This window comes from Penaeus monodon, chromosome 9, assembly GCF_015228065.2.
Source record: "Penaeus monodon isolate SGIC_2016 chromosome 9, NSTDA_Pmon_1, whole genome shotgun sequence".
NCBI lineage: Eukaryota > Metazoa > Arthropoda > Malacostraca > Decapoda > Penaeidae > Penaeus > Penaeus monodon.
In genome coordinates this window covers 34674328-34691827 of record NC_051394.1, presented here as the reverse complement: position 1 = coordinate 34691827, position 17500 = coordinate 34674328, and the positions used below count along the sequence as shown (strand labels likewise).

At 44.3% G+C, this 17500-nt stretch overlaps 1 protein-coding gene across 1 annotated transcript in view; it reads left to right on the top strand.

Annotated features, from left to right (window-relative positions):
• Nucleotides 1-6476, top strand: part of LOC119576707 (retinol dehydrogenase 13-like) — a 26675-nt gene extending 20199 nt beyond the window's left edge. Inside the window, exons 3-7 of the mRNA XM_037924354.1 lie at nt 4423-4575; nt 4742-4929; nt 5087-5250; nt 5644-5766; nt 6365-6476. Of these exons, the coding sequence (XP_037780282.1) occupies nt 4423-4575; nt 4742-4929; nt 5087-5250; nt 5644-5766; nt 6365-6476 (740 nt within the window). The remainder of the gene's footprint in view (nt 1-4422; nt 4576-4741; nt 4930-5086; nt 5251-5643; nt 5767-6364) is intronic.
• Nucleotides 6477-17500: the final 11024 nt, after the last annotated feature.

The following is a 17500-nucleotide window of genomic DNA, read 5'->3' as shown; positions in this document are numbered from 1 at the left end:
TTGTGGCTGAGTCTAGTGTAGATGTCATGGTAAATTGAGAACCATCAACAATGATTATCTAAACAATGCCACCGCTGGTCAGTCACCTCAGTATATAGAACCAGTCAACTACATGATATCAACATGGCGCCAAGTAGTTCGTCAAACACAGCATTTATATCATATATATATATATATATATATATATATATATATATATATATATATATATATGTATATATATATATACTTACATGAATTTTTTTTTACGGTAGGTTCATGTTTGAGCCGCCAGTGGTCACAGCTTGATACTTAATTGTAGTTTTCATGTTGTGATGCTCTTGGAGTGAGTACGTGGTAGGGTCCACAGTTCCTTTCCACGGAGAGTGCCGGTGTTACCTTTTAGGTAATCATTTTCTCTATTTATCTGACTTGGGCTGGCTTGCCCACCCAGTGGCTAGGTAGGCAATCGAGGTGAAGTTCCTTGCCCAAGGGAACAACGCACCGGTCAGTGACTCGAACCCTCGGACTCAGATTGCCGTCGTGACAGCCTTGAGTCCGATGCTCTAACCACTTGGCCACCGCGGCCAACATACATAAATACTTACATAAATGACTACAAAGTGTGTGTGTGTGTGTGTGTGTGTGTGTGTGTGTGTGTGTGTGTGTGTGTGTGTGTGTGTGTGTGTGTGTGTGTGTGTGTGCATACATACATGAATACATATATACATGAATACAAAGTATGTGTGTGCGTGTGTGTATAACGGGTATAGAACCCAATTACATTGGCTTGCAGGGGGTAGTTATACTTGTTAACGGCGTGACTCTTTATTAGGAGTCATACAACACAGTATGGAACACACAAGACAATGTCTATATACTGGGTAATGGCAGGTCAAGTGTCACGGGTCAGGTCAGCCTGCCCGGAGGGGGAAGGGCTAGGCCGACCTTACCACGTCAGGAGCTGGTCACATACTCAAGGGTCAAACGAGATCAGATGACCTCGCATTTACGCCCTCGCTGAGTGAATGGTTCTTATTTGGGACTTAGATCCACATGGTAACCAGCCACGTGGTCCACTGGTAATAGAAATAGACTTATGCATATGCTATATTGCTCGGCCACCTACTTGTGCCTCGCCCTCGAGGCGCCTTTGATTTGCCTCAAGGGTGACCTAACTTGGCTGGTCGTCTTGTTCTTGTGCGTTGTCCTGGTGGATCTTCATGGCTGCTCATACCTGTCATCCTCATCCTCCTGGTCCTCGGTGTAATCTGTTCATCCTCGATGTCCACACGTCCTCGACTTGACTTCGGAATCGTCTAGACTTCCTCATAGTCCTCGTCCAGGCCTAACTCGGCAGCGTCCTTGTCCACACGTCCTCACAGATCTCGGCGGCATGCTTATCCTCGTCCTCGTAATCTTCATCTGGATCTAAGGGCGTCAGGGCAGGGGCGTCCTCATCGGCATCTTGGGACGGCTGATACCTGCCCTAATGAGCTCCTGGAGTTGACTGGATCTGCGGGCGTCCGCCAGGCGTCGCCCATCCACAGCATCCTGGGGCAACTGGTACCTGCGCTGGCAAGTTCCTGGTTCTTCACTGGATATATGGGCGTCTCGGCAGGCAGCACCTGTCCACTACGTCATGGGACGGCTTAACACCTGCTCTGACAAACATCCTGGTCCGCGGGCCTATGGCGATCATCCAATGACGTCCTTTCCACAGCTTCCTAAGGTGACCGGTTCTGCAACAGGGCCCTCCTTCGGTGCCGTCTCGGATATCGTCGGTCCGACTGCAATAAATAGTCGGGGAACCAGATCATACACGTAAGGGCCAGATAGCAAGAGAAAAAGAAGGGCAACAGAGAAGAAGGGGTGTTAAGTACCACTAGCCGGTTATTTATAAAAATATACAGTTTTTAATTTTGTTTTTTTAACTAATTTCGTCTCTTTTTTCATTTTGTGTTTTATTTTCACAAAGATAAAGAAGAAAATAGAAGAGGGAAACGTCAGTAGCGATCCGCATGGACCTGGCTTGAACTAACCAACCGTCTCTGATAGATATGAGAGTAGATAAGGGAAACAACAACGGCTATCCGCAAGGATTTACTTGAACCACTGTCGTCACACAGAGAAAAAATAAATGTAATTTGTACATCATGTACGAGTCACTCGTCATGACCGACAAAATTGCGGGCTAAAGAGATACATCATAAATCTTTATGCCGGCACTAAGACAGCAACCAACCGTATTAATGAAAGGTTTCAGTGTCTTTTATCCTGCGTGGATGAGTGAGGTGAGTGTGTATGTGTATGCGTGTGTGAGTGACAGCTAGCGTGAATGAGAGGGAAAGCGACAGTGACCTCACACAGAGAATGAATTACAAACACGAATATTAATGTTCACTATTAGAAAACTGAGGTAAATTAGCAATGCCAGCTATATAAAAATTATTTCAACTACCACATTGAATTCAACATATAATGATATGCAACAGAATGTATGCATGAATGAATGGTGACTTAAAAAAATATTAGCCAACTTTTTAGCAAGCAAATCTTCTCGGGTGATAAAATCTGAACTGCCGAGGTAGTTATGTCTAGCTACACATGTTAGACTTCATCGACGGTGAGATCCTATACCCAAAATGCCGTACATTGACTGAAGCGACTCGAGCCAGGAAAATCTATAAATAATCTGCTCTTTTCTGCGTATCTGTGATGGGCGCTCGCGACATTCCTTACAGATATTTAAATTATCACGAATCACACAATCGCCTGGGATATACCCAAAACGTGCAAGCGACTTCAAGAAGGTGAGAAGGATGTGATTAATAAGCAAATAATTATTCTAGCTTAAACCCTAGTCCTACCTTAATTAACGGACGTAACGGCGGGTCACACCAACTCAAGTTGCTGATCGAACGAATAACTTCTGTACCTACATTTTGAACGTCGGAGCGCAGATTTATTAGGCGTTTACGCAACCCCAGGGTAATATCGGCAATCCTGTGCACCATGCTATGGGGGAGATCCTACACTATATTTAATATAGTAAATTTTAATAAAATTGCGTTACACGCTCCGTTCTAGCGCCGATAGAACGTGTCACCAAAAAGCAATGTAACAATGCTATGGTTAATCCCCAAGGCATCAACAAAAGAACAACCACGTTTTCCCCTGACCACAAGAAAGAGAAAGTGGGGTCAGGTCAGGGCGAGGGGAGGAACTAGATAAAATGAAATGATATTCGTGATAAGATAAAATCACGAACGCGTTAAATTCGTTGCAGATGAAACAACATAATTCTCTAAAATAGAGAGAAATTAATTAACTACTTAACTAACGAACGATATTCATGTTTATTGACTACATACTCGATCACATGGAAATGCGATCTGAGGTGAAGGGAATAGTGTGAGAACGTGTCATTTGCTGTCCTTTAGCACTTTTTACCAAAAAAAAATAAAAAAAATAAAAAAAATGGCTTAACACATTTATGGGAGAAGGAAGGGAAAGAAATAATAGAAAAGGGGGGCCTATACGTGTACTTATGTGTTGTTTTTTTTGACATGTCTTGTAGCGGTCGAGCGGGATTTCTTCTCTGGAGACATTGGCTTGCAGGGGGTAGTTATACTTGTTAACGGCGTGACTCTTTATAAGGAGTCAAACAACACAGTATGGAACACACAAGACAATGTCTATATACTGGGTAATGGCGGGTCAAGTGTCACGGGTCAGGTCAGCCTGCCTGGAGGGGGAAGGGCTAGGCCAACCTTACCACGTCGGGTGCTGGTCACGAACTCAAGGGTCAAATGAGATCAGATGACCTCGTCATCTACGCCCTCGCTGAGTGAATGGTTCTTATTTGGGACTTGGATCCACGTGGTAACCAGCCACGTGGTCCACTGGTAACAGAAATAGACTTATTCATATGCTATAGTGTGTGTGTGTGTGTGTGTGTGTGTGTGTGTGTGTGTGCATACATACATGAATACATATATACATGAATACAAAGTATGTGTGTGTGTGTGCGCGTGTGTGTGTGTGTACATATATTATTATATATATATATATATATATATATATATATATATATATATATATATATATATATATATATATATTGTGGTATGTGTGTGTGTGTGTGTGTGTGTGTGTGTGTGTGTGTGTGTGTGTGTGTGTGTGTGTGCATGTATGTATGTATGTATGTATATTTCACAATTTTGGTAAAGATGTTGCGTGGCTCTGATAAAGTAGGTCATGTTAGCATGCATCATTTATCCTGTCAGTTCATGATTGTTTACTAAAGATGGTATTCTACTCCTGCAATGACAGTATTAAGTATATTTGGAAAACAACTATGAATTAGACAGGATAATTCAGACAAGAATGGAAGTTACCACAGTTCGCGTCCGATTAGCACCCCTTTCCTGCTGCTTCCAGTGGCGGGCGCCGGGGCGACGCTGCTGGCGCTGCGGGCGTGGCTTCAGGGACCCTCGTGCAGGAGCAAGGCGCGCCTGGACGGCAAGACAGTGGTCATCACGGGCGCCAACACGGGCATCGGCAAGGAGACGGCCAGGGACTTGGCCAAGCGAGGTGGGAATGCCGTCAGCCGGCGCTTTTCGGTGGCTATTTATCATTCTGATCGGCGTTTGTTGTTATCACTTCACTTCCCTCTCTGTCTGTGAAAAAGAGAGGCATATACTCCATGAATAGAGAGTGATGACTTCAACCCAAAATTCTCCATAACATTGCCTTGCAGGCGCCCGCGTGGTGATGCTGTGCCGCGACCTGGACAAGGCGCGGTCGGCGGCCGAGGAGATCAACAAGGAGACCGGCAGCACGGTGGGCGTGTACCACCTGGACCTCGCCTCGCTCGAGTCCATCCGCAGCACCGCCGCCGCCCTCAGGGACACGGAGCCGCAGATTCACGTCCTTATCAACAATGCAGGCGAGTCTTAAGGAAATCGGATGACACAGAGAGAGAACTCTTGATAGAAAAAAATGTGGAAAATTAAAGAGAAATTACTACTTGCAGTGAGGTCGGCAATAAGAGAAACGAATCGGAATAACTAACAAAGATATAAACGTGGGATTCTTCCTCCAGGGCGTGATGATGTGCCCTCCTGGGAGAACGAATGACGCTTCGCAATGCAGCTCGGGACGCAACCAACCTTTGCCATTCCTCCTCACGCTGCTCCTGCTGGACCAGATGAAGGCCGCCGCTCCTTCGAGGATCGTCAACGTGTCCTCCATCGCCCACACGCGTAAGTCTGCTTCCTTTGGTTTGACATACATTTTTTTGTAAAGTCTCTGCACTTTCGGTTATTAGCAGATTCCTTTGATTTGTCTTTGACTCTTTCTCGTGCAGTACAGCTCTTGTATATATCATTTCAGGATCCCTCCCTAAATATTACCTTACTGTTTGAGCCATTTATTTTAATTTCTAATTGCTCAATTCAAATATTTATCACCATTAATCGTTTCACCGTTTACACAAGTCATTTCACTCATTGATCTATCAGTTCAAATTCCATACCGAGCAACCATCCACGCAAGGAAAAGGTATATGCCATAATTTATGTAAAGTGACACAAAGTAGGCTTCCTCCCACCCACTGCCCTCCCCTGCTCACACGTATGCGTGGTCGTCTCCCACCGGCAGAGGGAGGATGCACTGGGACGACTTGCACTTCACTAAGTCGTACGACGCCAAGGAGGCCTACTGCCAGAGCAAATTGGCCAACGTCCTCTTCACGCAGGAACTCGCGCACAGGCTCAGAGGTAAGTGTGGCAGACTGCGATTGATAGATAGATATAGAAAAAGGGAGAGAGGAATGGAGAGAAAGAAGGGAGAGAGAGAGGGGGAGAGGGAGAGGGAGGGAGAGGAAGAGGGAGAGGGAGAAGGGAGAGAGAGGCAGAGGAGGGAGAGGAAAGAGGAAAGAGGGAGAGGGAGAGGGAGAAAGAGAGTGAATTTTTTTTTTTTTTATAATAGTGATATATTGTATTCTAGTTCTACTAATGTATCTAATATTGTTTATGCTTATCGCGTGTTGTGTTACGGTGGTCCCATTTTTCATGATATAAAAATGGAGTAGTTTTATTTTAAAGAGAATGTAGCTAACAGTCAAAGGCCTATCACACTAGCACTTTCCCCGTCAATTTTTGCGTTTCCGTATGAATTTGAAACTTTCCGCGAGGACCGCACGCAACAGAACGCCTCTCAGACGAAGACGGTTGCGACCGTTTACGTCTTATCTGTGTGTTTTCGGAGTTCTACTAAAAAATATAACGTTTTTTTTTATTATTATTAAAAAAATAAGATACAATACGTTAATGAAAATATAAGTTACTATTCTAGAACATTTCTACCCTTGTTTACATAGGCACTATGTTTGCTGCCTTGGTAGTGTGACAGGGTCACTCCATTTACATCGGAAAAGAGAAAAAAGCCACTCAATTGACGAAAACGGTGGTAGAGGTTGGGCCAGGGCCTGAATATTTCAGAGCGCAACCTAAGCGATTAAGGGTATGGCAATGCGAAGGCGACGGCAAAGTCAATGGATACCAAGTTCTATTTATATATAGTAACTGATGGAGCCATTCCGACTGGGGATATGGCCGTAGAAGTCCACCTGCCCTGATACGTTGGCTATCCTTTGTAACTAATTAGGATATTGTCCCTATATGGATTTATGAATGAGCAGGGGCATCATTTGTGGGGGGGGGGGGGGTCGATTATACATATATATACATATATTATATACATATACATATACATATATATATACATATATATATATACACATATATTTACATATACATATATATACATATATATATACATATACATATATATTATCATATACATATGTATAATACATTATATATATATATATATATATATATATAATTATCGTAATATAGATAATATACATATATATACCTTATATACACCACCTCCAGGGTGTGCCATAGCCATCTCCAGTCGACTTCAGTCTGTGTAGTCCCGAGGTGACCCGTTGATGAGCGTATCTGCATTGAGACTGAAGACATGCTTTTGGCTTCATTGTCTCTTATTGCTGTAACCTCCTAACTGATGTATATAAAATCATGTGAAGGGCCTTCTACGCCAACTCCGCATCTGTGCAGACGATTGCCCCCGGCGAAGCACATTTCCATTGTCTGGTGACTTCAATGCGGTATCCGGCTGTGACCGAGCTGGCTACGAGATGCTCTTTCGGCCCCCATGGCTCGGGAGCTGATCCCCAGCAGCGAGCATAGGCCTCCTTCTCCGGACTTTGCTAGGTCCCAGAAAATGATGATCCTGGCTCCCTGGGTAACAGTGCTCCAACCGCATCGCTGGACTTGGTACAGCGAGACGGGTACTGTGGCCAGGAGATCGACCACATTCTTGGTAGCACGCGATGGAGGATCCTCCAGAACTGCAGGGTTACCGGAGTGCCGAGTTCTGTGGCACCGTCATGGCTGGTTGTGGCTACCCTGCGGGTCCCCTTGAAACTCCCCGTCCCTCCAGTGGCCACCATAAGGTGTTTCCACTTGGCAGACTAAGAGGTGAGTGCGCATGTGGGTTCACCACGGCATGTCTCTGACCGATTCAAAGAAACCCAGCACCTGACGGACCCAGTTGCTCTGTGGAGTTCTTCAGCGAGTACCCTTGAAGCGCTCATGAGTCCATTGGGGGTACATCCAAGGGACAAGGCAATTCCCATCTCCTGATACATTAGAGGCCACTGAAGCGTGTCGCAAGGCTCGGCTGAATGGGAATCAAGTCTTGCAATCGTTCCAGGTGCGTAGTGCTCAAGACCTGCTGAGAAGGGACAAGAACAGTTCATCAGGATCTTGCTGAGGAGGTCGAAGGCCCATTTCTTGGTAAAAAAAAAAAAAAATATACTTCGCCTGCCTACCAAGCCCCGAGAAAACCGAACCCGTAAGCCCTCCTCACAGATACTGCAGTCCGATCAGCAGATGACGGATCTCTCAGATCATTTTGGGTTTCGTGAACATGGGCTGAGTGATTTTTGAACATTGTACCAGTGGACCCTCACATTTAGCTTGGATGCAAGCATGGTCCAGTGCCTGTGCCGGAACCCACCATCAGTGCGGGAACCTCCTACCCTAACAGAGGTTAGGCTGGCGATTTCCAGCATGAAGATGGGAAAGCTGCAGGCCTATGTGATAATCTCTGCTGAACTGCTATAGGCTGGGGTGAACTATGGCTCGGGGCTGCACACAGTCTGACTGCCATTATGGCAGTCTGGTACCATTCGCCCCTGACCCTCTGAGGTGTAGGTCATCCCCTCTCTGAAGGGGAAAGGGGATCATTGGTTACGTAGCAACTACCTGGCAACAACTGCTCAGCATACCAGGCAAGGTTCTCGCCCACATTCTTCTGAAAGCGGATCCCAACCACCTACTGTGGCAACCAGAGCCGGAGCAGTCTGGATTTACTAGTTGGTTTGGGGAACGGGCAGTCCGACATAGAACCGTATACTAGCGCTTCGGTAATTGTGAAACCCATTGTTAGTTTGGTCGAGGGTGCTCGCAGCCTACATCGAAACCTCAAGAAGGCGTTGACTTGGGGTGCATCGGGAAGCCGGCAATGGAGATCCTGAGGCCAGAGGATTTCCGACACAGATTATTGGCCTGATAGCAAGCTCTATACTTGGTACTGAAGTGCTGTAATGTGTGTTGGGGTTGTGAAGGCAGGCTGTGTCCTTGCACCGACACTTTTCACACTTGTATGGACGGGAAATGGGCAAGCTACTAACCAAAGTCCGTGCGGAGGCAACACTAGGCAATATTAAGGTCTCAGACCTTGACGTTGTCCGATGATGTTGCCCATCCTATCTAGTCCTTATGGAGTCCACTTGTGGGCGGCTCTGATGCATTTACAATGAGGCGAAGCCCCTAGGCCTAGGAGGGTCTCCTGGACAAGACAAAGATTCGGCTTTGGTGGCCTGTTAGGGGAACCGTTCAGTCGTCCATGATTGCGGCAAGAACGGTGAAGTTACAGAAAGTTTTACCATACCTTGACGGATTGGTCTGGCAACAGGTAGCCAGTGGAACTCGATCAACAAGAGCGTTGGAGATGTCGGCTACCTATGCAGAAGACCAAGCTGCGTGTCTTCAGAAGGCTTGATACTGCCAGTTTTTGCTCTATGGAAGCGCAACCTGGACGCTATCCATTGCCTTGGAGTTTCATCACCTTGATGCCTCTGTAACAAGTCCCTGCGCCGGTCATGGGGTAACATTTGGCGGACCACGTGTCCCAACCGGTGGTTACACCGTGAGATGGCATGGATCTGTTACTTGCATAATCCGGAATCGCAACTCAGGCTATATGTCCACCTAGCTCGTCCTTCCCTCTGGACGACCCTACCCATCAGGTTGTCCTCTCTGCGAGACAACCCTGGGTGGAGGAGACCTGTGGGCTCCCTAGGAATCATGGAAGGGCAGCTCTAACGAGACCTGTCGCAAGATTAGGGATGGGCCGTGTGCCTACCTGGAGACTCCCTCGAGGGATCCGCGTGGCTGAAGCGAAAGGGTGGATGCGGCCATGCGCCCCCGTCGGCGTTACCCTTGATTATGATGATGATATATACATACATATATACAATATATATACATATATAATACATATATATACATATATATATACATATATATAATATATACTATAATATATATATATATATATATATATTGATATATGCATAGTATATGCATATATATGTGTATATCTCATATCTATCTATATATTATATACTCTATATACTATATATATATCATATATATATATATATATATATATATATATATATACCAACACACACACACACACACACACACACACACACACCATCACACACACACACACACACCTATATATATATATATATATTATATAATATATATATATATATATCTATATATATATATATAGATATATATGCATACACATATATATACATATAATATACACACTACACACACACACACACACACACACACACCACACACACACACACACACACACACAACACCACAATATATATATATATTAGATATATTATATATATATATAATATATTATAGATATATATATGTGGTGGTTGTGTGTGTCGTGTGTGTGTGTGTGTGTGGGTGTGTGTGTGTGTGTGTGTGTGTGGTGTGTGGTGTGTGTGTGTGTATATATATACACATATATATTATACATACATATACATATAGTATAATATATATATATATAATCATATATATATTAGAGTATATATATCTATATATACTATATCTACTACTCTATATATATATATATATATATATATTCATATCTATACTATATATTATATATATAATCAATATATACCTATATATATCAGCTATATATATATATATTATATATCATCCATCTCGGTACATATATATATATGTATCTGATGTATCTCTATCTATCATATTTATATACTCTATCTATATATCCTCTATAATAATATAAACTATCTATATTATTGTCTCTATATGTAGCGGATCTATCATCAGTGATATATATATCTATATCTAAATGTCTTATTGTCATATATATATCATATATTCATATATCATATATATAATCGATATATCTCATCTCTATATATATATATATGTCTATATCTCTCTATCTACCTATCTCTGCATATCTATCCGATCCTATCTATATCTATATCTATCATATATATACTCTCTATATACTATCTATATCTTATCTATCTGTCTGTATATATATCTCATAATCTATCTATACTCTATCATATATATCTAAACGTCTCTACTTATCTATTATATCTGTATATATAATATGTGTCTATATATAACACACACACACACACATCCACACACAGCACACACACACCCACACACACACACACACAACAAAACAACACACAACCACACCCGACACATATATATATATATAATATATATATATATATTTATTATACTATATTATATAATTATATATATAGTGTGTGTGTGTGTGTGGTTGTGTTGTGTGTGTGTGTGTGTGTGGTGTGTGTGGTGTGGTGTGTGTTTGTCTCATATCTGTCTATATCTGTGTATGCATCTAATATCTTATATATATCTATATATACATAGTATCTATATCTATCTATATATCGATATATATCTTGTGTGTGTGTGTGTGTGTGTGTGTGTGTGTGTGTGTGTGTGTGTGGTGTGTGGTGTGTGTATATATCCTCTATCTCTATCTCTCTATCTCCTCCCTCATATATCTATCTCTCTCTATACCCACTCTCTTTATCCCCCATCTCTCTACTCCTATATATCTCTCTATCTATATATCTATCTATATCATACTATCTATATCTATCTCTATATCTCTATATATATCTACCCCCTATATCTCCATCTCTATGCCTCTATATCTCTCTATATCTATCTATATATATTACTATATATATCTATCACTATTATACTAATCTATATCTATATATCTATCGCATAATACTATGTATATATATGTATACTATGTATCTATAGTTATATATGATGCTATCTCTCTGTATCTTCTGTCTCTATATGTCTACTACACTTATGTCTATATATGTATATATATGTAATATAAAAAAATATGTATATATGTATGTATATATCATCATCATCATCAAGGGCTAACGCCCGACGGGGGCGCATGGCCGCATCCACCTTTTCGCTTCCAGCCACGAGGATCCCTCGGCGAGTCTCCAGGTAGGCACACGCCCCATCCCCTAATTCCTTGCGACAGTCCTCGTCGAGCTGCCCATGCCATGATCTCCTAGGCACGTCCCACAGGTCTCCTCCCCCAGGGTTGTCCTCGCAGAGAGACACCTGATGGTAGGTCGTCCATAGGGAGGGCGATCTAGGTGGCTCATTATAGCCTTGTGAAGTTGGGCGATTCCGGCATTATGCAAGTAAACAGATCCCAGGCCAGTCCTCACGGTGTAAACCGCCGTTGGACACGTGGTTCCTGCCAATGTACCCCCATGATCCGGCGAAGGGACCTTGTTACAGAAGGCATCAAGGTGAGACCCCAGGCACTGGATAGCGTCCAGTTTCGCTCCATAGAGCAAACTGGCAGAATCAGGCCTGAAGACACGCAGCTTGGTCTTCTGCATAGGTACCGGACATCTCGCAAACCGCTCTTGTTTGATCCGAGTTCATGGCTCCTGTTGCCAGACCAATCCCGTCAGGTATGTAAAACTTTCTGTAACTCAAGCGTTCTTGCCGCAATCATGGATCGAACTGAACGGGTTCCCCTAACAGGCCCCCAAAGTCCCTGAATCTTGGTCTTGGTCCCGGAGACCTCTAGCCCTAGGGGCTTCGCTACATTGCTAATGCATCAAGAGCCGCCACAAGTGACTCCAGACGCGAATAGGATGGCAACATCATTCGGCAAAGTCAAGGTCTAAGACCTTAATATTGCTAGTGGTTGCTCCGCACTGAACTTTGGTTAGTAGCTCTGCCCGTTCAGTCCCAACAGTGTTGAAAAAGTGTTTGTGCAGTGACACAGCCTTGCCTATCTACATCCCCCACCACACATTACAGCACTTTTCAGTACCAGTATAGATGGGCTTGCTATCAGGCCAATAATCTGTGTCGGATTCCTGGGCCTCAGGATCTCCCATTGGCGCTTCCCGATGCACCAAGTCAAACGCCTTCTTTGATGGTCGATGTATGCTGCGCGCACCCTCGACCAACTCAACATGGCGTTTCACATTAACTCGAGCGCTAGTATTACGGTCTATTGTGTACTTGTTGCCAGTAAGTAAAATCCAGACTGCTTGCTCCGGTCTCTGGTGCCCCCAGTAGTTGTTGCGGATCCGTTTCAGAAGATGTGGGCCGAGAACCTTGCCTGGTATGCTGAGCAGATGTAATGCCACTGTATTCTACAACAGTCCCAATGATCCCCTTATCCCCTTCAGAGAGGGATGACCATACCCCAGCAGGTAGGGGGAAATGGTACCAGACTGGGCCAAATGGCAGTAAAAGGACTGTGTGCAGGCCCCGAGACTAGGTTTTTCACCCCCAGCAATAGCAGTTTCCGCAGGATCACATATGCCTGCAAGCTTTCCCACTCTTCAGCTTGAAATCGCCAGCCAACCTCTGTTAGGAAGAGTTCCTCACTGATGGGTGGGTCCGGCACAGGCACTGTGTCATTGCTTGCATCCAAGCTACTGTTGGAGGGTCCACCGGGTAACAACTGTTCAAAATACTCAGCCCATGTTCACGAACCCCACTGAATCTGAGATGATCCTCCATCTGCTGATCGGACTGCAGTCATATCTTTGAGGAGGCTTAGGGTTCGGTTTTCTCGGGGCTTTGGTGGCAGGGCAAGGATATTTACCAAGAAATGGCCTTCGACCTTCCTCAGTCAAGATTCCTGATGAACTGTTCCTTGTCCCTTCTCAGCAGTGGTCTGAGCCCTAACGCACCCTGGCAACATGCAAGACTTTATTCCCTTCAGCCGAGCCTTGCGACACGCTTCCAGTGGCCTCTAATGGCTCCGGGAGGATGGAATCTGCCTTGTCCTTGGATGTCCACCCAATTGACTCCTGACTGCTTCAGTGTTACGCCTTGAAGAACTCCCACAGAGCAACTGGGTCCGTCATGTTGCTGTTTCTTTCTTTGAATCGGTCAGAGACTGCCGTGGTGACCCCCATGCGCACTCCACCTCCCTTAGTCTTCCAATGAAACACCTTAGGGTGGCCAATGGAGTGGACTTGGAGTTTTTGAAGTGGACCCCTCAGGGTAGCCCACAACCAGCCTATGATCGGTGCCCAGAACTCGGCACTCAATTCCGGTACCCCGCAAGTTCTGAGGACCTCCATTGCGTGCTAACAAGAATGTGGTCGATCTCCTTGGCCACAGTACCCGTATCGCTGTACAAGTCCAGCGATGCGGGTTGGAGCACTGGGTACCAGGAGCCAGAGATCCTCATTTTCTGGACAATAGGCAAGTCCGAGAAGGAGGCTAGTTCTCGCTGCTGGGATCAGCTCCCGAGCCTGGGGGCCGAAAGACTCTCGTAGCCAGCTCGGTCACCAGCCGTATACCGCATTGAAGTCACCAGAAGCAATGCGATGTCCTTCAGCCGGGGCAATCGTCTGCCCACAGATGCGAGTTGGCGTAGAAGGCATCTTTCACATTGATTTTATATACAATCAGTAGGAGCGTATACAGCAATAAGAGACCCAAGAAGCAAAAGCTGCTTCAGTCTCAATGCCATGATACTCTCATCAACCGGTGTCACCTCTACTACCCAAGACTAAAGTCGACTGAGATGGGCTATGGCTACACCCTGGAGGTGGTGTATATATATGTATATATATGATCTCTATATATTTATATATATAATATATATATATATATAAAAAAGATATAAATAACTCCCAAACCAACCAAACAATACGCAATAAAAAATATATATATGTATTGTATATATATATGTATATGTAATATATCTGTATATGTAATAATATGTATATATATATGTTTATATGTATATATATATGTATATATGTATCTATCTATATATATATATATATATATAAATATGATATATTATGTATATGTATATGTATATATATATGTATATATATGTATATCGACCCCCCCCCCCCACAAATGATGCCCCTGCTCATTCATAAATCCATATAGGGACAATATCCTAATTAGTTACAAAGGATAGCCAACGTATCAGGGCAGGTGGACTTCTACGGCCATATCCCCAGTCGGAATGGCTCCATCAGTTACTATATATAAATAGAACTTGGTATCCATTGACTTTGCCGTCGCCTTCGCATTGCCATACCCTTAATCGCTTAGGTTTCGCTCTGAATATCAGGCCCTGGCCCACTACCACGTTTTCCGTCAATTTTGGCGTTTTTTCTCTTTTCCGATGTAAATGGAGTGACCCTGTCACACTACCAAGGCAGCAAACATAGTGCCTATGTAAACAAGGGTAGAAATGTTCTAGAATAGTAACTTATATTTTCATTAACGTATTGTATCTTATTTTTTTAATAATAATAAAAAAAAACGTTATATTTTTATAGAACCTCCGAAACACAAGATCAAGACGTAAACGGTCGCAACCGTCTTCGTCTGAGAGGCGTTCTGTTGCGTGCGGTCCTCGCGGAAAGTTTCAAATTCATACGGAAACGCAAAAATTTACGGGGAAAGTGCTAGTGTGATAGGCCTTTGACTGTTAGCTACATTCTCTTTAAAATAAAACTACTCCATTTTTATATCATGAATGGTGACCACGTAACACACCAACACGCGATAAGCATAAACAATATTAGATACATTAGTAGAACTAGAATACAATATATCACTATTATAAAAAAAAAAAAAATTCACTCTCTCTCTTTCTCTCTCTCTCTCTCTCTCTCTCTCTCTCTCTCTCCCTCTCCCTCTCCCTCTTCCTCTTCCTCTCCCTCTCCCTCTGCCTCTCTCTCCCTCTCCCTCTCCCTCTTCCTCTCCCTCTCCCTCTCCCTCTCCCCCTCTCTCTCTCCCTTCTTTCTCTCCATTCCTCTCTCCCTTTTTCTATATCTATCTATCAATCGCAGTCTGCCACACTTACCTCTGAGCCTGTGCGCGAGTTCCTGCGTGAAAAGGACGTTGGCCAATTTGCTCTGGCAGTAGGCCTCCTTGGCGTCGTACGACTTAGTGAAGTGCAAGTCGTCCCAGTGCATCCATCCCTCTGCCGGTGGGAGACGACCACGCATACGTGTGAGCAGGGGAGGGCAGTGGGTGGGAGGAAGCCTACTTTGTGTCACTTTACATAAATTATGGCATATACCTTTTCCTTGCGTGGATGGTTGCTCGGTATGGAATTTGAACTGATAGATCCATGAATGAAATGACTTGTGTAAACGGTGAAACGATTAATGGTGATAAATATTTGAATTGAGCAATTAGATATGAAAATAAATGGCTCAAACAGTAAGGTAATATTTAGGGAGGGATCCTGAAATGATATATACAAGAGCTGTACTGCACGAGAAAGAGTCAAAGACAAATCAAAGGAATCTGCTAATAACCGAAAGTGCAGAGACTTTACAAAAAAATGTATGTCAAACCAAAGGAAGCAGACTTACGCGTGTGGGCGATGGAGGACACGTTGACGATCCTCGAAGGAGCGGCGGCCTTCATCTGGTCCAGCAGGAGCAGCGTGAGGAGGAAGTGGCCCAGGTGGTTGGTCCCGAGCTGCATTTCGAAGCCGTCCTTCGTCTCCCAGCGAGGGCACATCATCACGCCTGGAGGGAAGAATCCCACGTTTATATCTTTGTTAGTTATTCCGATTCGTTTCTCTTATTGCCGACCTCACTGCAAGTAGTAATTTCTCTTTAATTTTCCACATTTTTTTCTATCAAGAGTTCTCTCTCTGTGTCATCCGATTTCCTTAAGACTCGCCTGCATTGTTGATAAGGACGTGAATCTGCGGCTCCGTGTCCCTGAGGGCGGCGGCGGTGCTGCGGAGGACCGGCGGGGAGGTCCAGGTGGTAACCCCACCGGCTGCCGGTCTCCTTGTTGATCTCCTCGGCCGCCGACCCCCGCCCCTTGTCCGGTCGCGGCACGCTCACCCCGGGCGCCTCAAGGCAAGTTTTGGAGAATTTTGGGTTTAAAATCTCATCCTATTCATGGGGTAATTTCCTCTCTTTTTTACAGACAGAGAGGGGAAGTGAATGATAACAAAAAACGCCGATCAAAGAAAATACCACCGAAAAGCGCCGGGTACGGCATTTCCCCCCCCCGCTTGGGCCCGTCCCTGCCGTCTCCTTGCGATGCCCGTGTTGGCGCCCGTGATGACCCCGTTTGCCCTCCGGGGCGCCTTGCTCCTGCACGAGGGGCCCCTGAAACCACGCCCCCGCGCCAGCAGCGTCGCCCGGCCCCGCCACTGGAAGCAGCAGGAAAAGGGGGGGGTAAACGACCGACTGTGGGAATTCCATTCTTTTCTGAATTATCCCGTCTAATTCATAGTTTTTTTTCCAAAAATACTTAATACTTCATTGCAGGGGTATACCATCTTTTTGTAAAAAATCATGAACTGACGGATAAATGAGGCCCAACTGACCCCTTTTCGGCCTCCAACATCTTTCCAAATTGTGAAATTTAAAACTACTACTACATGCACACACACCACACACACACCCCACACACACACACACACACACACACACACCATATATATATTATATATATATATTATAATTAATATATATATATATTATAATTAAATATATATATATATAAAATATGTACACACACACCGCACGCGCCACACACTACTTTGTTTCATGTATATATTTTACAGTAGATGCACACACACAACCCCACAAAAACACACACACAAAACACACACACTATACAATGAATAAGTCCCATTTTGTTTCCATGGACCACTGGTGGTTACCCCCGTGGATCCAAGTCCCAAATAAAAACCTTCACTCCGGGGGGCGTAA